Here is a 25,763-nt window from a genome sequence, read left to right on the forward strand (position 1 = left end):
TAATGTGGATTAATGTGAAACAATGTGGAAAGACGAGAGTTCATTTTTATAGAAACTGTATTTATGACCTGTTTTTAAATGACTGTTTTATGTCAAGAATGCTGGGGAAGCATTTTGACCGTCTTGTGAGAATGAGGTCGTGGAGACCTAACTGATAAAGTTGCAACAGCTAACCGAGAGTCAATGGAGGATGTCTCACGTAGCAAGGTCTCCCAAGGTCTTGACCAGCCTCAGTTAGATTTAAATGGTGAGCTTCCGGTATGGTGGATGAGGGACCAAGGAAGCGGCCTATGAGTGAAGCGTTAGGTGACCTCCGAAGAATCCTAGAGGGTACTGATCATACGGTGCTTGGGCTCTAGGTCACCAAAGATACCCACACATGCGTCGGGGAAGATATTTGGATCAAGGAGTAAGAGTTGTGTTCTGAATTCGGGCATGGATCTGGTTGATTGACCTTGCTGGTCCTCAACGGATGAGTCTGTGGCTCTTTTATATGGATCTGTTGGTTGATCTTGCTGATCTTCAACGGAGATTCCATTTTGATTTTTATAAGTGAATATATTGCCAGGTACTGTGAGCTAGGAACTATCGAAAAGGCCCCTGAGTGGACAGGTGGTGAGCGTCCTGGTTGCCAATGATGCCATAGGTACACCGATGAAGGAAAAATTGGAAATTAGGATTCAACCGGATATTTTGGAGGATTATGATCAGTGATACTATAGTTTTATAAAAAGATTGTTTTAAAGACAGCTGAATCTATGAAAAAGGCAATTTCATATTGGGTGTGTAAGTGGTGTGACTAGTTTTAAGTTTGCATGAATATCCGGCTAGGGGGCCTGGGAACTCTTTTCCCTGGTACCCGAGACAAAACCTAACCAAATTCTTAAATGGATCCCATCATCACAGTGGTTGGGCGGTTGGCTAACCCACGGGGCTGAGGCTGGACTGATGAGGCTGGACTGATGGATCCCTAAAATGAGACTCAATTCTGTTATGGTACGATAGATGAAGTAAATCCTGGATAAAAATTGTTCTATGGAAAAGAATTAACGGTTGTGCCTCTCAATGAGGAAAAAAGTGTTAGTCTCTATGATCCAAGTGTAAGTCTTTTCCTTGATCTGACTATGGGACTTTATGGGTTTGGTCAGATCAGTTCAGTAGTTAGTTAAGGCTCATGACTACGTCAGAGTAAAAATATCTTGGAGGAATCGCCCGTGCTTTCCACGTGAGGGAAGTTTTTCCGGGTTCGGTTTTGGAAGAACCGAGGGATTAGTCTCTTGTCCGAATATACATGGGCGAGGCCCCGAGTGAGGGACCCTGCCCCGTACAAGAAGTGCTAGTTCCACTACTAGCACCCCAGAATTCATTGCGCAGAGGGGACAGGGATCTTTCACATACCCAATACCCTATTATGTATGTCGCTATATCTAGAATGTATCCACAAACTGGGCAGCAAACATCGAACCAACCCAAGACTCACATAGAAAAAGTGTAATAAATGCCTACATTCCATTTCATCGCAGCATGTCACATTGAGAGAGCCACATTGAGAGAAACAACCATACAAATTGAAAACATGCCCTCATGTGAAATATGTGGAGCATGAGTTACTAATAGTCATCATGCTCTAATTATCGTAGAGATTTCATGTTTGATGCAGACACGTTGCCTTGCCATCCACTCATTTACATATAAGACACCACTAAGGCTATGTATCGATGCAAGAACAACCTTTAAGTCTACCTCAATTCAGACCATAGACTGAGTGTCTACAATGCTTGCACAAACATCGTCAATAGAAGAGGTACAGTCTGCAATGGAATCGCATGACTCCATGTGCTAAGAGGATGGATGTGGCCAAAAAAAGGGCAAGTATGAAAAAGGTTAATGGCTCATAAGATAATTAGGTTTAGGTAATCAAGCACCAAGTTGAACTTTGATTGAGGTCCATGGTAATGTATGGACCTTGATCTAGGTCTATCATGGCACTTATGTGAACCTCAATTCACATCGATCATGGTGCTTTTGTGGACCCTAATCAAGGCCCATTATGGTGCTTGTGTGGATCCAGATCAAGGTCCATGATGGCACTTATGTGGACCCATATCAAGGTCCATTATGGAAATTACTTACTATAGATGCTAAAATTTCAGCAAATTCACATGTATCACAAAAGAGAAAAGAGAAGGTGGATCGGCCTTTTATAATTCTTGATGTTTAAGTAGGTCATTCATTCGCTGACGGAGATAGTGGCTCGGAATAGAGCCCTAATGAGGAGTTTGGGATCCCAGCTATTGTTACACTAGGTGTACAAAGAGCCAAAGCACTAATGAGAACACTTGGTAGTGATCCAGGTGTGCGAAGGTCTAAGAGGGTCAGATATCCAGTGGATAGGTTAAGATATTAGTATCATCCCATCATTATGCTTATATGGTCAAAGAAATATAGGAAATAGATCCCACATGTTTTGAGGAGGAACTTGGATATAACCATTAAGAGATATCATGGATGAGTCATGGATGAAGAGATGGATGCAAATGAGATGTGGGAGGTAGTGCCTCTAACCCTTAAGAGATATCATGGGGATGAGTCATGGATGATTTGGATGCAAATGAGATGTGGGAGGTTATGCCTTTCCCTTAAGAGGAGAAGGCAATTAGATTCTACTATAAAGTAAAATAGAATTCAAATGCGTTTGTGAGCAAGTACAAGGCAAGATTAGTAGCCAGACCTATGGGATTGACCATGAGGAAACTTTCAGTCTGGTTGCTAGGATGATAATCGTGAGGGTAGTCATTTCCTTGGCTCCAACTGAGAAATGGTCTTTACATCAGATTAATATAAAGAATTTCAAGCTCAACTAGTGCAGATGTGGGTTGCATGCCAAGATGATAGCTCTACATTTACACCACTCGCATGGTTGGTAAGATTATGGGTGATAAGCCACCAATGGTTTACATGCTATGTGACAACCACTTTGGTGTACTAGAGTTACGACATAGTTATAATGCCAACTCTTGTAGTCGGGTTCACACTATGGACCAACCCTTATATCTTTATGTTAAGAATGTAGAGAACATAAGAGAATAAAAGAAAATTCAACTATCCATCTCTCTTGTAAGCTTGTCTACTCTTGTGTGTATTTTTTCTTGCCAAGGAGCTCAAGCTCACCCTCTCACGTGCATTCTTCTCATAATGGAATGCATTCTTCTCACACTGGAATGCAACCAAGATGGTTGTTGGATATTTTGGTGGTGTGCAAATATCCCTTAACGTCTAATTAAATTATTATACATGATATATTAAAGCAACATAATAAGTGTCCAGTGGTGTGTGAACACCTTTATGTAAAGCATTATACATGGTGGAAGTATTATCACAATACATTGTTATGTTGTGTAACAACTCTCTCTCTTCTGTGTGTGTTATCACCTCTCTCTCTCTCTCTCTCTCTCTCTCTCTCTCTCTCTCTCTCTTGGTTGGAACCATGTTCACCCACATGGCATCATAGCATGAATCCACCATCACACCTATATTGTTTCACCCCATTCAGCCTTGCATTTTTCCCAACTACCCATCCTTCACCACCTATGTTACCCCACCACCTCTTCCTACTATTTTTTAAAAACTAAGCTACCATATAATTTGATTTTCTGATGCACACTTGATAAAGCTCTCTTTTTTTTTGTGATTCATTTCATTGGTGAGTTTTTCTCATGCACACATGATGAAGCCTTGCATATTTTGATGGTTGTCCATACACAGCCAAGCACTTCTCTTTGCTACCTCTTCATTATTATGGGTTGTCTCTTGTTGTCTCTAGCATGCATTTTCAGCATACAAATTCCACCCTAATAGGATCATCTCTTCATCAAAGAAGTCAACTAGCATGTGCATTTCTTCCTAAATTAGCCATATCAACACTTGATAGCTTCCTATAGCATGGAGGCATATGGAGCACCATGCCCATTAAGAAGTTTATTAGGGAAAACTTCCCAACATGGCAGACTAGGATCCAGCTTCTCTTAATGCAAGGAGGGGTATGAAACATCTTCAAAGGAATGGAAAAGAAGCCTGAACTAGAAAACCCTAATATGGGAGGACAAAAATAACAAAGCAATGGCATTGATTGACTTGGGGCTTATTGACAAGCTCATCCACCATGTGGACTTTGACCGAAGAGTTTCGATAACAAAATTAACAACTCAAGGGTATTCCTTAAGCATAAGTTTTTTAATTTAAGGATGAATGAGAATCAAACTTTCGGACATTTCAGCAACACATGCTCCATTTGTAACAACAACTTGTTACCACCAAAGCATAATTGATATGAAAACCGTATTGAAATCAAGGTCTTGCCTATGTCTAAGCATGTGGACCCCAACTCACAATTGAGGGGGTGTTGGAATATGTGCAATTAAAAATCGTGTTGGAATCAAGGTCTTGCCTATGTCTATGTATGTGTGCCCCAACTCACAATTGAGGGGGTGTTGGAATATGTGCAATTAAAAATCGTGTTGGAATCAAGGTCTTGCCTATGTCTATGTATGTGTGCCGCAACTCACAATTGAGGGGGGTGTTGGAATATGTGTAATTGTAAGTTTGTGGCAAATTTATGTGTGTGTGAAAGGCTTCTAAGCTTGGATAAATATGTGGTAATGTGTGTGTGTGTGTGTGAATATCCTCTAAAAGGAGTAAACACTCACTTAGAAGTTTATGTGTGAACCACTTCTTAGAGGGGTCGCAATAATATCTAGATATTTGTGTGATGTGACATAAGCAGTGATGTCAAGAGAAGAAGCTTTGGGCCTATAAAGGTCTTTATAGGTCCTCCAGCGTACTACTACCCTCTAGTATACGGCCAATAAGCGATAAGAAAAGATATAATATCCCTATTTTGTGGCTACAAAACCCTTTGATTCGCATTTTTTTCTTTTAAAAAAAGCAGTGAGTGTGAAGAAGACTCTAATAGAGGTTGTTCAAATGGGGAACACATTTTTGGGCTTCACACATTTTTATGCTTCATCAAATTTTTTCACAACATCGCCTGAGGCATCTACACGAGTATATCTATACAAGCATTCGGTTCAACATCATCATCATCCATGCTTGGGCTCCAAGTCACAATGCCTTGGAAGTGTGCTGCGAAACAGTGTTCTCGTTGTGTGTGTCTAGAGTGTTGAACATTTGGGGGGGGGGGTCTTTTCAAGAAAAAACTTGTCAATGTTGTTGTTGGCAAAAGAAGCTATCCAATGAAGAAGAAAACTTATGTAAATGTATTAAGTTATTTGTGTCTATGACTTGAATTCCATTGGCGTTTGTTCCTACCTTGGCCACCTACTGGCATGAGAAACTAGGCCAATGAGCCTAAGATTAATCCTTGGCTAGAGTGTGGCAATCTCTTGAGAGGCAGTTTTGGAATCAAGGTCTTCCCTATGTCTATATGTATGTGTGCCCCAAGGGGGGTGTTGGAATATGTGCAATTGTAATGTTGTGGCAAAGTCATGTGTGTGTGAAACTTCTAAGCCTAGATAAATATGTGGTAATGTGTGTGTGTATAAACATCCTCAAAAAAGGAGTAAACACTCACTTAGATGTTTATGTGTGTATTTGTGTGTCAACCACCTCTTAGAGGGGTCAAATAACATCTAGATATTTGTGCGATGGCATAAGCAGTGATGAGAGGAGAAGAGGGCCTATAAAGGTCGTATACTTTCATTAGAGAAAAAATCTAATATAATCACATCATTGGAGTTGTGCTAAATCTCTCACTTTCTCTCTAGTTTGTCTCTTTCTCACTCTATCTCACTAATTCCAACACAATAACAATGGGGCTGTCATCTTCAACCCTCCATACCTGTAACCCTAGCATTGTGTTTTCAACAAACCATCCTATTCACCAACATAGAAGGGATTTTAAATTATAACATAGAAGGCTTCCTCTTCAAGATGAAAGGCAAACAAGAAAAAAGGACCATCAAGTGCACCTACTAGAAAAATCTTGAACATATAGAAGAGAGGTGTTTTAAGAAGATGGCCAAAGAGCCATTAAAGGATCCTGCAAACTTGGTGCAAGAACATGAAGATAAAGATAAAGCTAAAGCATCTACAACAACCAAATACAAAGCCCTCATGGCAAATCGAAGATTTTGATTGGGCTTTCTAGTTCCTTTTTATATGAATCATGGATTCTCTGCTTGAGAAGAAGCCCAAACTATCATAGAAAATATTTCTCCTAACAAGGAAGATTATGATTGGGCTTTCTAGTACTTTTTTTAAAATATATTTACAGTCATGGGTTTTTTCCTCAGGAATTTATGCCCTAGAAGTCCACCAAAAAATCTAGATATTTTGGATGTCTTTTTGTAAGTTTGTTTCTATAAAAGGATCGGGCCCTTTTTATTTTACTTTCCCTACTTAGAGCCATGAGGGGTTGTCTATGGATAGAATAATATAGGCATTATATATGGTCAAAATCTTGTATCATGCCTGACATGAGATTTTCTGGTGTTGGCGTCAATGTGTTCTTTTGTAGCACATGATGCATGACTGCAATCTAAGAGCCCAAATCATCATACTGACCTCTCTCTTAGATGACACCTCCTTCTCTTTGAAGGGGGGTTTGCTAGCTATTTCAAATTTTAGTAAGTGTCTAGTGGTGTGTGAACTCTTTCTTATTAAGAGAACATAAGATAGGGCCTTGGTGCCTATATAAAGCATTGTACATGGTGGAAGTATTATCACAATAGAATCATTGTTGTGATTTGTAATTGTGGGGAAAGAGTTTATTGAATAGAGTTTTACTAGGTTCTTGGTCTATTATGAAGACTAGTCGGCAACCCATGCTTCGTACGTCTTTTGAGACTCCAAATTCAAATTTCACCCAAACCTCTTCCTCCCCTTCGTAAACCTTCAAATTCTTGCCACGTGAAAGCTTTGTGAAACTCTTCCTCAAGATAATATAGAGATACAGAAGTTCTGCTTCTTCATTCTCAAAAGCATGACGTAATGATTGATTCTCCTTTTCTAGCTTTCTTAATATAATATATAGTCGCCTTTTTTATAATAATAAAAACTTTTAGTTTAGGTTTTTTGTTTTTTGTTTTTATTGTGAAGCTTCTAGTGTTTAAGTGATTGATGTGCAGATTTTAAAAAGTTTGGGTTTTTTGTTTTCTTGAGTACAACTTTTAGTGTGGAAAAGGATTGATGTGTAGAATTTTTTTTTTGTTTTTTTATTTTTTAAACGTGACAAGGGCAAGACGTTTCCTTTCTTAAAAGCCGAACTGGATGTGCGTTTTTCTTTTCAGCACGGGGACTGAGCAGCGACGACTTTACATGCGTCTATATAAATAAATATAAATGAGTACGAGATACCTTTTTAAATAATTAGGGAGGTCGCTTTTTCTTTTGAAATAATTGAGGGCGAAAATCGACACGCTAATAAAACAGCTGTTTGGTAGTTTCTTTTAAGGGCTCCCTTTGACTTGATCCACCACCACAAGGATTGATACTAGCTCATGAACCAATAAGGATTGCAACACACCAAGGTAGATTTTTGCCCATACCTACCAAAATTATGTTAAAGAACACCCATGCCATGGATACATGCCTTGCAAAGATCTCAAAGGGGTGTCCTAGGGCATGATCTTAGTAGCACAAAGAGAGAGCCCTTCATTCCTTCATGCTCATAACGCAGCGCTAATGACTAGGGAATCACCTAAAAATAGTAGAAGATGCGTCATAGCAGTGATACATTCATGCCCATAACCCATACTTACATCTACCAAAGGATGCAACAAGAGATTACCCACACATTCATGCCCATGGGTACATGTCATACACTCTTCATGCCCACATCCATGGTGTGTCCATGGCCAGCACTCAAAACAACATCCCTCAATTATCATTCATGTCCATACAATCGTGGCCCTTCATGCACACCATGTGTTTTGTCTCATAGATCTCATTTTGACAGATCATACTCAAGAGGCCCACAGGGAACCTTTTGCCAACAAATGGGTCCCTTTTTAGGCTTTTTGGTGAGCTCATGGCTACATGCTATAACGACAAGTTGGGAGCTCTAGTTGCTCGTGGGAAGGCTTGCACTAGTAGGGATTGATGAGGTACACATAGGCACATTGAGACCTTAAAACACCACGTAGTTATTGTAGATGTGCAAAGAAGTGAGCATGAAGAAGTAGGCCATGAGAGAAGATTCTAAGAGGAGGATGGCTTGCAGGACCCTTTCGCTGGCAAAAGGATTATGAAGGGCCTCGATATCCCCTATGTGCATGGCATCCAAAAAGGTTTGCTGCTGAAACTACATCGACCAGGTGTGAATGTCCTTGGGCACCGTCTTGTGAGAACAATATGAGCATCAACACTTAAAATGTGGTAACCTCAATGCACAAAACAACCGGAAGATACATCATTGCACAAGATAATCTACATTGCACAGTACACCATCACTAAGACCACGAACAGGCTGACCCCCACCCCTCAATATACTGAAGTATATTATTGGAGTATTTTAATATGTACAAAGTTCCAAGGGCTTTCCAGCCAGATAATCCAATGCAAATGTAAATATGAAGAGAAGTTACCCAAACAAGAGTGTGTCGGAGTAGATTGTCGAAGCTAGACTTGTCAGATGAGTCAAAGGTGACCAGACCTCTGGTCTCATACACATGAGAGATAAGTGGGTGTAAAACTGTTGTTCTGAGACCATGCACGAGAAAGCGCTCTCATACTAGAGCCTAGCTCTTTACCTCACAAAGATTAAGGTACACGAATAGAGAAGTTTGTGCTCAAACATGTACTCAAATGAGAAAAGTAAGTACACATGCAGGTACTGTAAATGTGGTGCATGTACTCTCATAAGTACACCAAAAAGAGCAGGTACTATAGGCACACAAGTACATTTAAAGTGTTTGCACATACACTTACAGGTATTATACAACAAGTACATTTAAAGTTTTTGCACATACACTTACACTTACAGGTATTATACAACAAGTACATTTAAAGTTTTTGCACATACACTTACACTTACATGTATTATACAACAAGTACATTTAAAGTTTTTGCACATACACTTACACTTAAAGGTACTATACAATAGCAAGTACATAGTAGGTATAAGGTACAATCGATTGCAAGTACATAGTAGGTATAGTAAATTTCTCTATACACAATAGCAAGTATAAATGTGATAGCAAGTACACAATCAACTCAGGTACATTGGATAGATGGTACAGCACATGTGTATCTACTGGTACAGACAAAACAATAGGTACAAAGTCAACTATAGTTACATAGAAGGTAGCAATTATAGGCTAGCATGATAGGTACACAGTCAAGTACAGGTGTAGTCGATAGTAGTAGCAAGGGTAGTATGATAGCTTGCAACTGTACATCAATAAGGAGGTTTTTTTGTGGGTGTCAATTCACAATGGCGGTGATAGCCCAAAGAGTGATGTGCTTTTGCCCAACATGAGAGAGAGGGAAAGAGAGCAGTGGGAAAGGTTGGTTGGCTAGATCCGGAAGGGGTCCAACTCCCCTAGACACATGGTAGCACCCACCTTTAATGAAGGTGGATACCTTTATAAAATGCCCCCTCATTAAGAGGCCCATGTGCTGCCCACATCTTGGGCTAGCCCCTAGGCCCCAAACACTAACTAGTGGGGGTGGTGCTCGGCTTTAATCAAGTGTGAACAGAAAGGTTATAAAACCTTTAAAAGAATAAACAAAGGTTTTAGTGAATATTTACCACCTATTCACATGACGCAAACCATGTCAAAATACAAGGCCCTCGCACGGTTCACGGGTGGGTGTCCCCTACCAATGAAGTGGACACGTCATAGCAGGTAGCCACACGAAAAAAGGTAATGCAAAATCAGTTTTAAGCAAGCACAAATGTGTGCGTCTTCTTAATTATGGATATGGCTCGGTGGGAAGCCTAAACTACGATCCTTAAAAGTGGGTCCCATGTCTTGGCCACACTATTGGTGACACGAGGCCTGGCCTCCTGAAGGTGACACGAGTCATGGCCTTAGTACAGGTAACAAGAATCTCCCTAGCCTCCCATACTTTAGCACAAAATAGGGGAGAGCCACTCGGGGAGAGATAACTAAAAAACAAGGCTCGATCTATGGGATCAGAAAGTGCCCTAAGAAGGTGGCATTTTGAGACTTCTGCATTTGCAAAATCTCTCTGATAGGATTTATAGCCAAATGGTAATATCCCCCATGGCTTCTAAAACAATTTTCCTCAACTGAAAAGCATCCAAATAAGCCTCAAGAAGCTATGGGTAATCTCTGAGTAGTCTTCATCAACCCAATTTACATCGATGGGTAAGTAGTTTTTGAACTTCACAAGGTATTGCCTAGAAAGCTTACCACCACTAGGTAGCTTTCTCGCTTTCTAAAACATAATCTTCTCAGGTTAAACTTCTTCTAGCTCATGGCTCTTCTGTGTGACAGGTTATTCTAGCTGCTCTGGCCCCATATACTTCCGCAAAACAGACTCACATGAAAGGCATTGTGAATCCACTAATGATTAGGTAATGCAAGTCGAAAAGCAACCTCATTAATCTACTTGATCACCTTCTATAATACCTGGTAGAGAACTTAGGGCATTCTCTCTCCTTTCCTGGTCTCTTACAGAGTCTTGCTTTCTCACAATAACCAATCATTCTCTTTGATGTCCACCTCTCTTTTATGCTTATCACAAGCCCTCTTATTCTTATTTTGTGAATGAACAATGGCTGTCTGCATTTGTGCAAAGGCAAAATCAAGATCTCTCACATACTCATCATTTTCTGTAAAGATCTCATCGTGTTAGTGTGTAGGATGGGTGGTAATATCCCTTTGCCATATGCAATCTCACATGGGGCCTTTCCCGTGGAGGCATGCATTGTGTTGTTGTATGAAAATTCCACCAACTAGGGGTAGATAATTCTCCCAAGCTATTTTCTGATCTGCAACACATAGCATTTGAGAAGATCCAACACAGTTGAATTTGAGAGTTTAGGGCAATGCTCCCTCCTTTCCCAGGCTCTTACGGAGTCTTGATTTCTCAAATATTAGCAATACCTAATCATTGTCTTTGATGTCCACCTCTCTTCTATGCTTGTTCACAGTAGCCCTCTCTTCTATGCTTGTTCACAGTATCCCTCTTATGTGTATCATGTGAGCAAGAAATGGTTATCCACACTTGTGCAAAGGTAACATCAAGATCTTTGACATATCAGCTTCTACAAAGATCTCATCCTTAGTGTGTAGGATGGGTGACAATATCACTTTGCCATATACAATCTCAAATGGGGCTTTTCCCGTGGAGGCATGCACTATGTTGTTGTATGCAAACCCTACTAGCAACATGCAATAGATACTTCTCCCAAGCTATTTTTTGATCTGCAACATAGCATTTGAGGAGATCCAATGCGGTTGAATTTGCAGCCTCACTTTGTCCATCCATTTGGGGGTGAAAAGCCGACAAAAATTCTAGCTTAGTACCCATATTGTTAAATAGACATCTCCAAAAGAGGCTCAAGGACTTGGGATCTATATCCCCCACAATGGACTTAGGCATACCATGATAACAATTTCGGCACAAATATGTTAACTATATGTTGAGGCTTAGGGGTCTTTCTAACCGGTAAGAAGTGTGATTGCTTGCTAAACTTTTCAACAACAATGGTCCAAATAGCTTTATTGCCTTATAGAGTATGGGGCAAATCCATGATAAAGTCCATTGCAATACTTTCCCATGGTTGCGAGGGAATAGGCAATGGCTTGCAAAAAACTTGGAGCCTTTTTCCTATCAAACGTAACCTTCTGACTTGTGATACATGCACATAAATATGCCTCAATATCCTTGCACATACATGGCCAAAAGAAATAACTCTCAATCATGTGCAGAGTAGGTATGATACCTCTATGTCTAGTATACAAAGGAGCATGGCACTCATCAATGACCTTTTGCCTCATGTTTGACACAATGCATAGGCACTTATCCTTCATGAGATACCTCTCTTTGATCATGTGCATCCACTAAATCAGTCCATATATGCCCAAAATCAACATCTGTGTGGTACAATTCCTGCATGGTAAATAAGTCCCCTTGTGAAGCAACTACTAACACTATATCTACATATGGCTTTTCTATACGATTCATCTGCCACCACATTCTTCTTTCCTGGATTGTGATAATCTAAAAATGAAACATGGATAAAAAGTTTGCTATCCTTATCATATGCTTTTTTGTTTGCATCAAGAAGCAACTTAGGCTTTGATGATTTGTCTTCACCATAAAATTAACCCCAAGAAGGTAGTATTTCCAAATAGTCAATGCATGAATTACAACGAAAAACTCCTTATAGATGCCCAAATAAAGCTCAACATCATGCAAACGATAGCTTTCATAAGCTATGTCATGTCCCTCTCGATTTAGGACATAGGCCAAATGTAACGTAGAAAGGTTTTTGCAAGTCTAGGATGACTCATAGAGGCCCACTTTATTAGAAATACACCAAAATACTATGTGACATTGGGGATATGGGCATCTGGTCATTAGGTTTATAGCCAACTTGGTGTGAACAACCTCTTAGTTAGAGTCAAAAGATAGGGTTTGATGCCTATAAAATGGTATTGTACTTGGTGGTTCAATCATCTATCATCTCATTCATAATAAAATCACCTTGTGTTGTGCCCAACTTGCTCTCTTTGTGTGCTCAAGCTCCTCTTCTCTCTTCTTTTCACTCCACAACCATGGAGAGATTTTATCCTCCATAGCTCCATGGTTGTCTACCTATGATTTCCAACACACTCATAATGGCATCCTTGAGGGGCAAAAGAAAACCTCTTTCTCATCAACTATCCATTTGAAGACTGCCTTCTTCATAGTGAGCTCATGCAATGGTGAAGCATTCCATGCAAAATGCCTGATAAAACATGAGCATAAACCCAAAAAGCTTAATACTTCATGTACAAAAGATAGCTCAAGCCAATTTCGAATGGCTTCTATCTTTAAGGATCCATCATGACGCCATCCTTTGACACAATGTGCCTGAAATACTGAATCTCTACTCTGAGAGGAAAAAATCACTCTTCTTTGCATTGATAAAGTGCTTATGCTTATAAATCTCTTCAAACACAATAACCAAATGTTGGCAGTGTTCCTTCTCGTTCATGGAGAATACTAAGATGTCATCAAAAAACACACCTATGAATTTATGTCAATGCTCACAGAATATGCGATCCATCAATCTGTTAAATGTGGCTAGGGAATTCGTGAGTCTAAATGACATTACCAAAAAGTCATACAAACAAAATGATGTCATGAATGTGGTTTTATGTGCATCGTGTGGTGCCACATACTTGGTGATATCCACTCTTAAGATCAATGTAGCTGAAACATTCCAGATCCATCAAGTTTATCTAGGATTTCATCTTTGTGTGGGATTGGAAACCGGTTCTTGACAATAAGTTTGTTTAAAGCCTAGTAATCCATCAAGTTTATCTAGGATTTCATCTTTGTGTGGGATTGGAAACCGGTTCTTGACAATAAGTTTGTTTAAAGCCTAGTAATCCACACACCTACAGAAGGAACCATCCTAATTATACACTATCAAGACAATATGGCGAGGAGCTTTTTTTTTTGCACTAGAAAGATAAGAGAATAATATGGTGAGGAGGTTGGCTTAAAAAACCTTGGTCTAATAATTTGGTTACATGTTTCATAATGTCTTCTTGTTGTGTTGCTCAACTTACCCTATATGCAAGTTTACTTGATGCGGAACTACCCGGCACCAAATCAATGCGGCGGTGATCCCCGGGGCTCTCAAGATGTAACTCCCCTGCCAATGCAAACAATCCTTGTATGCATCTAAAAATTTCAGCCTATCACTATCAGAAAGTCTACACTTACATAATCACATTTAACAATGTCATGTACAAAAACCAAGTACATAGAAACACTCTTTTTCATTGCTTTATTAATTTGGACATCTCCAGTGCACATAAGGTAGTTGAGAGCTACCTCACAAGGGTTCACACCCAATTCCCTGGCCATAGAGTCGATAGTATGTGCAATCATAGACTCAGCCTTTATGGCCTCCATAAGCCTTTGAACCTACGGATTCTCATTAAACATCTTTAAATCTTCCTCCTTCGTATTCAATTACCTCTTTAGATATTTTATCTTGACCTTTAACACATTTGGGTCATCTTCATGTATCCCCTATTGGATTTGAGGGTGATGTTCCACATGTGTTTACTCCTCCACATAATCTGCATACATATGCCTATTATCTAAGGCATGAGGAAGCATGTGTACCAGTTGGCTAGCCATGGAAACTAGGCCCTTACCCCACTCTGTGCATGGTTCTCCATGGTGTATATAACGGCAATTCACACAAAGACCAATGCCCAAATGACCATTTCCCCACTAAATAAAGGGAAACAATTGTGCTTTGATATCATTGAAACTACACTAACTAGGTGTGAACATCCTTGGGCACCATCTTGTGAACAATATGCACGCCAAGACTTAAAATGTGGTAACCATAATGTATAAAACAACTGAAAGATACATCACTACATAAGATAATTTGCAAAGACAAACACCACACAGTACACCATCCCTAGGGCCAAGATGCACTGACCCCCCCAATACTGAAGTATATTATAGTATTTTGATATGTACAAAGTTCCAAGGGCTTTCCACCTAGAAAATCCATTACAAATGCAAATATGAAGACAAATTACCCAAAAAAGTGTCAAAGTAGATTGTCAAATAGGAACCCATCGAATGAGTCAAAGGTGATTAGACCTCCAGTCACGTACACTTGGAGGTAAGTGGGCACGTAACTACCACCATGTACGAATAGGCACTCTTATGCTAGATCCTAGCTCACGTATCTTGTAGAGAGTAAGGTACAAGTCCATGGAGTATAAGTTCTGAAATAAGTACTCATAGTATGACAAGTACATAAACGAATACTTGAAGCAGAGTAGATACTCAAACATGTGCTCAAATGAGAAAAGTAAGTTCACAAGGAAAGTACTATAAATGTGGTGCAGGTACTCTCATAGGTACACCAGAAAGAGTAGGTATTATAGGCACACAGGTACATTTAAAGTGTTTGCAGATACTATACAACATCAAGTACACAATAGATACAAGACAGAAAGAGCACGTATTGTAGGCACATAGGTGTTGAGATATCGAGCTCAACTAGTGCTACGACGGACATTGATAACCTACCTAGGTGATAGCTTTTGCACTTATGCCACTGACATGGTTGGTGAGATTATGTTTGATATGGTGCCAGTGGTAACAGGTTGTGTGACAGCCACTTTGGAGAACTATCTCTGGTCGAAATATGGTTATTGCAATGCAGCAGTGCATTTTGGGAGTGCAAACATTATTTACACATGTATTGTTGACATTGGGTGTATGTACATGTACTTTGGTCAGATCTGGTGAGCTACAAGTTGTGCTGAAGTACCGCTGCAGTAGTCACAAAAGATACTATTATGTTACAAGTTGCAAAAATTGTCTGTCAGCTTTTTGATTGCTATAGGAAAACATGTCTGGTGACGGAATCAATCAATTTTTTAGTAAGAAGCTAGACAAAAACAAATTCCATGCCTAGAAGTTCATAATGACCAATTTCCTTATGGGTAAAGGATTTTGGGACTATGTCAAAGGAGAAAATGAGGAGTCTCCTAAGTTGTCTTTTGAAGAGAATGCCACTCCAACAAACATAAAGGCATTCAAGGATTGGAGCCAGAGTGCAAGGAAAGTCATGTATTGGCTTTCAATTAGTGTCACAAACATGATGATACGACACATACAGGATGCCAACACTCCAGCAAAACCTAGTGCTGATGTTTTAGACCAACACAAAGGCAAAGAAATTGCAGCTAAAACAAGAGCTGCATACTGTGGAAAAGAAAAGCATGTCTATCAATGAGTATGCTTTAAAGACCAAGAAAATTTTTGAATCTCTTGGGTCTATCAATGTATCGGTGGAAGATGATGACTTTGTAAGTGTATGTTTGAATGGACTTGGCTTAGACTACAAGCCATTCAAGACCTCCATTGCAGTCAAGGAGAATATTCCTAACTTTTGGGACTTGGTATCTATGTTGATCATAGAGGAAAAGTATTTAGGTGAAGACTCTTCTTCCCAAAGCAAGAACACCTCAGAACAGGCCTTCTACTCGAATTTAGGTAGAGGCAGAGGTAGAGGTCATGGTCGAGGCCAAGGTGGTGTGGCTTACAAGGAAATTAGAATTCTAGAGACCAACAGTCCAATTATTTGCAAAGAGGTCATGGTGGTTGGCAAAGAAATTAGAATGAAAATAGCATTGAGTGCTATTATTGTGGCAAACCAGGGCACATGGCAAAGGACTGCTATAAAAAGCAGAATGACATTAAAAGTGGAAAGTTATAGCAAGACAACTATGCATCATCTACTAAATAGGGAGGTGATGACAGAAGTGAGCAGTTGTTTGTGATGCAGCACATGCTCAGCTCCATAACAAGAGATGTGTCAGGAGCTCAAGATACATGGAATGTGGATTCTAACGCCTCTAACCACATGACCAAATCATGCTGAGCGGTTTAGAGAGATGCAAAAAATAGAAAAACCAGGTTATGTAGAAACGGGTGATGATAATGCGCATCCCATTGCGCATGTTGATAAAGTGCCATTGTCTATGCAAGATGGCAAAATGAAGTACTTGGCAGATGTACTTCATATTCCAAATATTACAAAGAACATGTTTTCTATTGAACAGATGGTTGAGTAGGGTCTACAACAAGTGAGGTTTAATCCTCAAGGATGTTTTGTTGAAAGACTTCAAAAATCAATGTTGCTTAGTTGCAAAGGGTAACAGAAAGGGCAGGATGTTTACTTTGGATGTGAACATACTTGAAGTAAAGGAAATCATGTTTGTGCATGGTACAGGTGTCATTACAGATATTAACATATGGCACAAGCACATTGGTCATGTGAATGTACAACGAATAAAGTCTATGCAGGCCCAAAATATTATTGTTTGCAGGCTTGCCAAAGTTTAAGGTTGATTGTATGCACAAAGTATGTGAAGCATGCCAGCTTGGTAAGCATGCCAAACATGCTTTCCCACATGAAAAGCATGTCAATGAAAGGCCATTAGATGTCATCCATTCAGATGTATGGGGATCAACCAAGACTGCAATTGCAGGTTGCAGGTATTATGTTACATTCATTGATGACCACACTAGGAAAGTGTGGGTTTACTTCATGAAGGAGAAAAGTGAGTTTTCTCATTTTCAAAGATTTAAAGCCTTGGTCGAGAAGGAAAAAGACATGCAAATAAAATGCCTGAGATCAGATGGTGGGGAAGAATATTTCTCCAATGAGTTCAGCATTTTTTGAGGAAGCAAGGAGTCAAAGAGACAGTTTACATGTAGTTACACTCCTCAATAGAATGGTGTTGCAGAAAGAAAAAACATGCACATTGGAGAAGTGGCACGTGCCTTGATGGGCTTAAAAGAATATGCCACATTATTTTTGGGAAGAAGCAATAGCAACAGCTGTGTACATTATGAATAGGACACCCACTACACTTGTTCATGGTATGACACATGAACAGAAGTTTACAGGCATAAGATCGGATATGTCTCACTTGAAAGTGTTTGGGTGTATTGCATATGTGCATGTTCCTGAGATGAAGTGAGAAAAAATTTAGATCCAAAGGTAGAGAAATACATCTTTATTGGTTATGCTATGGAGTACCACTCGTGAGATGCGAGTAATCAGAGATGTTGCCTTTGATGAGATGACTAGCTAGGATGCACCAGCAGTGAAGGCAACTAAAGATGCAGATGTAAGAAGTGCTGATGCTACACCACATGTAGAGAAGTAATCTCGAGTGCTTAGTGGACTTAGAGAGTCCTCTAGTAGTGGAGCTAATGCTAGCCCATGGTTAGGCAGGTTGAGGACAAATGTAGGTACACATGTATCACACAAAGGAAAGGAAAAAGTAGATCAATCTTTTGTTCCTGATCTGTCAGCGGGTCACTATATGTGGATGGTGACTCTAGCGGCTCTAAGTAGAGCCTTGATAAGGAGCTTGGCATTGCATCTGTGGTGGTTACTCCTGGTATAAGGAGAACGAGGGTTGTTTTGAGGACACTTGGCAGTGATCCAGGAGTATGCAGGTCTATGAGGGTTAGGTACCCTATTGATAGGTTGAGATATGATGGATATATAGCCCATAAATATACTTACATGCTTAAAGAAATACAAGACTTGGAGCCCACTTGTTTTGAGGAGACATTTGGAAATAAGAAATGGGAAGATGCCATGAATGAGGAGATGGTATCATTGGATACAAATGCAACACGGGAGTTAGTGCCTTTGCCTAAGAAAAGAAGGCAATTGGATGTATAAAGTCAAGCATAACACTGATGGTTTAGTGAGCATGTATAAGGCAATATTGGTGGCCAAAGGCTATGCCTTATGGCATTGACTATGAAGAGACATTGAGCTCGATTGCAAGAATGGCAACCGTGAGAGCTATCATTGCTACTATGACTACAGCAAAGGGTTGGTCTTTACATCATATGGATGTAAAGAACGCCTTCTTGCATGGTGATTTTGCAAGAAAAAGTTTACATGATGCAACCACCAAGTTATGAGAGTGATGCAAACCCAGATTTTGTGTGTAGCATGGATCCGGTGGCTAGACAAATTCTCAGGTACATAAAGTCCATAGTTTATTATGGACTTTTCTATGAGGCTGGTATAGAGATACAACTACATACATAGATGTTGATTGGGCTAGTAGTGTTGTAGATAGGAGATCTACCAATGGTTTTATGTTCTCATTTGAGAGTGCTGCTGTGAGTTGGAGTAGTAAAAGTATCCAACAGTTGCCTTGTCGAGCAAAGAGGCAGAGTACAGGGGTGCTGCTATGGCAGCTTGTGAGTTAACTTGGTTTCAAAAGCTACTTGGTGATATGGGTGAGCCTATGGGGGGATAGGGCAGTTGTTATCTATTGTGACAACATGACTAGCATATAGTTGGCTAGTAGCCAAGTATACCATGCTAGAATGAAGCACATTGAGGTGCATTATCACTTTGTGAGGGAGAAGGTTCTAGCAAGTGATGTAGATCTGGTATATGTCAGCACAGAGGATCAGGTGGCTTGCATCTTCACGAAGGCATTGGGCACAGAGAAGCTCCATAGGTTTAGGAGCTTACTTGGAGTACAGTGTGTGGAGTTGAGCTCGAGGGGGGGGGGAGTGTTGAGATATCAAGTCAACTAGTGCTACGACAGACATTGATTACCCACCTGGGTTACGAATTTCGCACTTATGCCACTGGCATGGTTGGTGCGATTATGGTCGATATGCCGCCAGGCTATGTGACAGCCACTTTGGAGTACTAGAGTTATGGCATAGTTATAGCGCCAAATCATATAGTCGAGTTCACACTATAGTCCGACCACTTTTTATGTTGTAGGAGAGTAATTTCTTTTTATGGATGTACTCTTATCTTTTAGTTATATGGATATAGATAAGGGAAGAAGATAGAAGAAAATTCAGCCATCCATCTATTGTGTCTTGCACTCTTGTGTGTGTGTGTGTGTGTGTGCGCGCGCGCGCTTGCAAGAACTCAAGCTCTCTCTCTCTCTCTCTCCCACACATTCTCTTTAACAAGTATATTTAAAGTGTTTGTAAATAATATGCAACATCAAGTACACAATAGATACAAGGTACAGAAAGAGCAGGTATTATAGGCACACAAGTACATTTAAAGTGTTTGCAGATACTATACAACATCAAGTACACAATAGATACAAGGTATCTTTGAAAGTACACAAGTATATTTAAAGTGTTTGTAGATACTATACAACATCAAGTACACAATAGATACAAGGTATCTTTGAAAGCACACAAGTACATTTAAAGTGTTTGCAGATACTATACAACATCAAGTACACAATAGATACAAGGTATCTTTGAAAGTACACACAATAGGTATAGTAGATATCTCTGTACAAGAGTAGTATAAATGCAGCAACAACAGGTACACAAATAGCTCTATAGGTATAGTGGGTAGATGATACAACACATGTGTATATGTTTGTAGAGACAAAACAGCAGTAGTAGGAAGAATGTGGGCAGTGATATAATAAGTCAAAGTTGACTATTAAGTAGTCAAATTGCACATTGAATGGAGTTAAACTTTACAAGATCATATTACAAAGTGGGATCATGGTATTTGTTTCTCTCTTCTCATATGGGACCTTTCTGGTAACACAAGGCACCAAATTGGTTGAGATTTCTCCCTTGTTGGATTTGAAATCTCCCTTTTTGTTTTAAAAAAAATCATACTTAATAAAAGTCTCATTTTTTAGGAAAAAATTAATAATTTACAAGATCATATTAGTTTATGTAGTTCTACAAAGTATATACTAAAAATATAGTTTTATATAATTGCTATTAATATAGTTTATATTAGTTTATGTAATTCTACAAACTGTATACTAAAAATATAGTTTTAGAGTTTATACTAAAAACATCCAGGTACAATGAAAGTAGAAGTCCAATTTTTATACTTAAAAGCTGATAATTAAAGAACTTTTGTCCATATAGCTATGTATCATTGTTCTCGTGGCACACTAGCAATGTGAGCGCAGTCTTGGTCTTAGCATCGAACACTCCGGGCTTATGTGGTTTGGGTGGAAAATTGCACACCAAACCATGTTTCTCTATAAGAGAATATAAGGATGCTCGGCTTGTGGAATTAAGTGGGGTCGGCCTTAAGGTTTGCCTTGGGCCAATTGCCTTGGGCCAGTGCTAACCTAATCAATTAAGCATGTTTTCTACCAACTCTTCTCTGCTCATGTCATTGATTAGGGACTGGGGTTGGCCTTGGGCCAATGCTGGCCTAATCAATTGAGCATGTTTTTTTACCAACTTATCTATGCTCATGTCATTGACTAGAGTCCTTTCCAGTTATGTTCTCCACTGCCAACTAACTCTAAAGCTATTATCATGAATAAAGATAGGCCATCTCCATCCTCCGACTATTAGGTAGGGTCCTTGGAATAACTATACTTTATGTTTGGTAGCACAGGTGATGACCTTGTAGGTTTTTAGGAATGGGATGCACAAGAAACAAGCTTGATCTTAACTTCTAAAGGTTGGGATGTTGGCATTCCAATTAGATTGAATATCATTAGGTCTTTCATATGAATGGAAGATGAAGAATGAGATTTTAAAGGTTGGGATTGAATATCATTAGGTCTTGCATATGAATGGAAGATGAAGAATGAGATTTTAAAGGTTGGGACATTGGCATTCTAATCAGATTGAATTTCATTGGCTCTTGCATATGAATGGAGTATGAAGAATGTGATTTTAGTGTCTTGCATGTGGGAGAAAAAAAACAAAAAACTTGGGTTCCATGGTATACAAAACTCAATTATTTTAAAACAAAGCACTAAACCTTAGGACCATTAAATTCATTTTGGATCAATATTAAATTTCTTGTGAATGACTAATTCTTTTCGATTGTTAATAACTTTGGTTAACATCGTTTCCCTCGCTCGTTCTACTATAAGGCACTTTGCCATCTTACCTTTCTATTTCAAAAGCTTATCTCTTGTAAGATGACATTGGAATATATGAAGCGGCCTTACTCTATGCTTAGTGCCAAATGGGAAAGTTTATGATCTCAGGTATATACTTGCTGAAGGTAGATATACTGGCCATGGAATATTTTTAAGTTATGGACAGAAAAGCGTGATCATTAGCCATTTGTATAATATGTAATTTTAACATTAAGCAATGCACAATCTTTCCCCTTGTAATAGAATACTTGTGAGGCCTCTATCCTCTTCTCCCTACTCTCTTTCTTGTGTTCTTTGAATTCTTGCATAGTTAGATGAATGCCTGCTTAGGTATGAATATTTGTGAAATTAAAAAGCTTTTAACTTGAACATACCTTGAGGAATAGCCTAAGGTCTTAGCTATGAATCCGATCCATTCCAAGCTATTGGGATCACAAATATCGCTCGATGTTGATTAGTAAGTCACACTCCAAAAGGCACACAATTTTGGAGCCTTGGGATGTGTATGTTGTGTTGTTTTCAATCTTGTTTGCATTAGGTTTAGGACATACGATTTGCAAGTTTTGGATGGGAGCACGTCTATTGTTTCTTGGCTATTTGCATGATTTTAATCCCAAAAGGCTTAGATTCATTGCATTTTGTCAAGGAATTATTGACCTTATTGATTGGGTGTGACATCCACTTTGAAAATCTTAGCTAGAAGCTCCAATCTTGTGGATTCTATAGAGTGCAAAAAGTTATGTTTTCTTGTTCATGCATTGCATGCACTCCGCTTAAAAAGCTTTTAACTTGAACATACCTTGAGGAATAGCCTGAGGTCTTAGCTTATGAATCCGATCCATTCCAAGCTACTGGGATCACAAATATCGCTCGATGTTGATTCGTAAGTCACACTCCAAAAGGCACACAATTTTGGAGCCTTGGATGTGTATGTTGTGTTGTTTTCAATCTTGTTTGAATTAGGTTTAGGACATACGATTTGCAAGTTTTGGATGGGAACACGTCTATTGTTTCTTGGCTATTTGCATGATTTTAATCCCAAAAGGCTTAGATTCATTACATTTTGTCAAGGAATTATTAACCTTATTGATTGGGTGTGACATCCACTTTGAAAGTCTTAGCTAGAAGCTCCAATCTTGTGGATTCTATAGAGTGCAAAAAGTTATGTTTTCTTGTTCATACATTGCATGCATTTGGTAGCAAAAGATTGGTAGCAAAAGAGCACATAAAACCAACCAAAACAACCATTTTAACATCCGATTACTTGCATAAGTCCCCTCATTAGGATTAGAAACATTAAATTTCCCCAAACAAGTCCAAGAGACCAAGAAAAACCATCAAAAGCAAGTCTAAAACTACCAAAACAGCTCTTTGGTTAGCCATGTGAGCCCACAGTCCCCGTAAAAATTAAACATGATGATGTGAGCCTGCAAGGATGTGGGGTGAGCCTACAAGGACATGACATAAACTTGGACAAACGTGATGTGAACTTGGTTTGAGATGTGGCGTAAGCCTAGCGATAGTACACCTAATATTATACTGGGCAGCCAACACCTCCTTGAAAACTTGTAAGAACTCCCCTACCCATATCTTGGAAAGATTTTTCCTAATAGAAAATCTAGATCAACATCAATTCCCAAGGACAATTCTTGTCCTTTCTAATTATGAGCACTAAGGGACGAATTACTGCTCAATATTTTCTCACCAACCCTGTGAGAGGCACATGGGCCCTACTTGCCACTGGAAACCAGACTCACGCAAGCCTATCTCACCAAAATAGTGTGAGCTCAATTCGACACGATGTGAGTCTAGATGTGACGACGTAGCTGAGCTCACCAAACCTGTGTGAGCCTACATTACCAAATTCGTGTGAGCCTACCAAGTCAAAATCAAGTGAGCCTAGCAAGTCACAATTTGACATGACATGAGCCTCATCTTGCGTGATGGGAGCGTATCCAGATGTGACATGATCTCAGCAAACTTGTGTGAACCAAGTTCATCCAAACTTGTGTGAGTCAAACAAACAGAAAAGTTCAAAATACCAAAATCCAAAACACAATTTTTCTAAAAATATTTTTTTGCAACTTATGGAATGCAGACGTGTTTGATGATCTACTTGAGTGGCCCAATCTTAAAACTGCAGCATTTTCTTAACGTGTTATTTTCCAATGTTATCGTCGTTTTACTGACCCTCCTAAACCCTGCTGATTTGATATTAACATTACTATATTATTACATAAGTGCTAAATCATAGCTTATTTTGACAACGTTATGGATAGACAATCACTTGAATTGTGTAGTTCAGTCATAGCTCGTGGAAATTTAGGCTAATGTCGAAGTAGTATACACATCTTGGGTATATCTTTCAATGGTCTTTGAACAAATCTTGACATAGAGCACGTAGTTACTTTGTGCCTCTATGGTCCAAATTTATAAGAATGACATCGGCGGTGTTAGAGTTTCTTGTGACTGTTGGTGAAATGATTTGCCCATTATTGATTAAGAGTTTCTTGTGACTGTTGCCTGGATCCCAGTAAAAGAAAATGCACAAGTGGGAGAGTTTGATTCCCAAAAGGAGGGGAGGAGGGCAGCACCTGCACATTTCAATAAACAGTATGAAAAGGATCGTTGTGTTATTTGATAGTCAAGCATAAGTATGATAATGTTTTTAATAATAATAATTTTTTGTAAAGAGGGCTGAGTCGTCTTTGTTTGGTTGAAATGTCAACTTATGGATGAACTGGCTCGCTGCTGTCCGTTGGACCCCTTCCACCTCTCCCACTTCGTCTTCCTCTCCTCTCCTTGTGTGCTGCCCTAATTCCCTATTAGTAAGTAACCTCATCCTGTCTCTCCAACCTCCATCTTTCAACCATCATTCTCCGCGGCAGCATTGATTGATCCATGGCATCTCCTAACCTTGCCATGTTTCTCCTGCTCTTAGGCAGCCTTGCTTGGATTGCCATGGCGCTGCCTTTCGAAGCAAACGAGTCGTATGATGGCGGCAGCTATTATCGTGGCGGCGGCGGCGGTGGAAGTGCAGCGAAGAAGGGGACGTGCGGCGGTCGGATAGGGGAGTGCGAGATCGGGGGTGAAATAGCGATGGACTCAGCGGTGGGCATGCAGGTGGTGAGGAGGGTCCTGGACTCGACGTCGAGTTACATAAGCTACAGCGCCCTCACTGCAGACGCGGTGCCGTGCTCCACGGCAGGTGCCTCCTACTACGACTGCACCTCCTCTTCCGCCGCCAATCCTTACACCCGCAGCTGCACCACGATCACCCTCTGCGCCCGCGACACCAGCTAGGGACGCCGACGCCGCCGCCGCCGCCTCCCCTTCTCTCTCTCTCTCTCTCTGTGTCTCCCCTACTGATTCAATCCTCCATCCATCGAGTCCGGGATTGAATTTATATTGACTGTATATGGCTTTCGACAGTTAATTTTGGTGTTGGGCTACGGGCTATCATAAATAAATTCATCTTCTAGTTTTTTATTTGACCAATGACAGTTCATGAACGCGTCGGCAAATTTTCTGCATTCTAATTGTGCTTCTCGCTGGACATGTGATTGGGTTCAACCCTTTGTACGTTGGTCTTTTGTAGCAATAGCTTGTCATAAAGTAATAGGGACTTCAATACACCATCAATGTCAATGATTGATACTAGCTTGTCATAAAGCAATAAGGATTGCAACATATATGAAGGTGTTAATCGAAAAAAAAAACCTCAGCAAAAACGGCTACCGTTTTGGTTAGGCTATGGCGATTAGGGTTTAGCAGTTCTATCCAATCCTCTCTCCTTTATCTCTCTTTAGGCTTATCACTTGTTTGATCATGCAAGCACCCTGCGTCCCCTTGTGTGCATGGGCACCAAGTGGAAGGGTACCCCCACTTTGCTTCGGGCGCAAGGCGCTAGCCCTGGTGTCATGGTAGCGAGGGCCCTCAGAGTAGGAGAGGAGATCAAGTCCCCTCTCACCAGCAGTTCCCCCCTTGGCCCCCAGCCACGGACCCCAATAGAGAGGCCCTAACGAGGTACGACAGAATGATTGAGGACTTCATGGAAACCAAGAAGCAATTGGAGGACTCAAGAGCCAGAGTTGAAGAGGTGAATCTGATGTTGTTACAGAAACA

At 39.9% G+C, this 25,763-nt stretch overlaps 1 protein-coding gene across 1 annotated transcript; it reads left to right on the top strand.

Annotated features, from left to right (window-relative positions):
* Window positions 1-24,390: 24,390 nt before the first annotated feature.
* On the top strand, window positions 24,391-25,171 carry LOC147630800 (protein RALF-like 33). The gene has a single exon (XM_086810786.1). The coding sequence runs from the start codon at window positions 24,540-24,542 to the stop codon at window positions 24,939-24,941; it is 402 nt and encodes a 133-aa protein (XP_086666912.1). The 5' UTR covers window positions 24,391-24,539; the 3' UTR covers window positions 24,942-25,171.
* The last annotated feature ends 592 nt before the right edge of the window (window positions 25,172-25,763 follow it).

Source organism: Cibotium barometz, chromosome 16, assembly GCF_041138505.1.
Source record: "Cibotium barometz isolate CiBa-2024 chromosome 16, ASM4113850v1, whole genome shotgun sequence".
In the NCBI taxonomy this organism is placed as follows: Eukaryota; Viridiplantae; Streptophyta; class Polypodiopsida; order Cyatheales; family Cibotiaceae; genus Cibotium; species Cibotium barometz.

Bases quoted from the DNA above. Each gene is read 5' to 3' on its own strand.
- LOC147630800 (XM_086810786.1), top strand. From the start codon at position 24,540: ATGGCATCTCCTAACCTTGCCATGTTTCTCCTGCTCTTAGGCAGCCTT.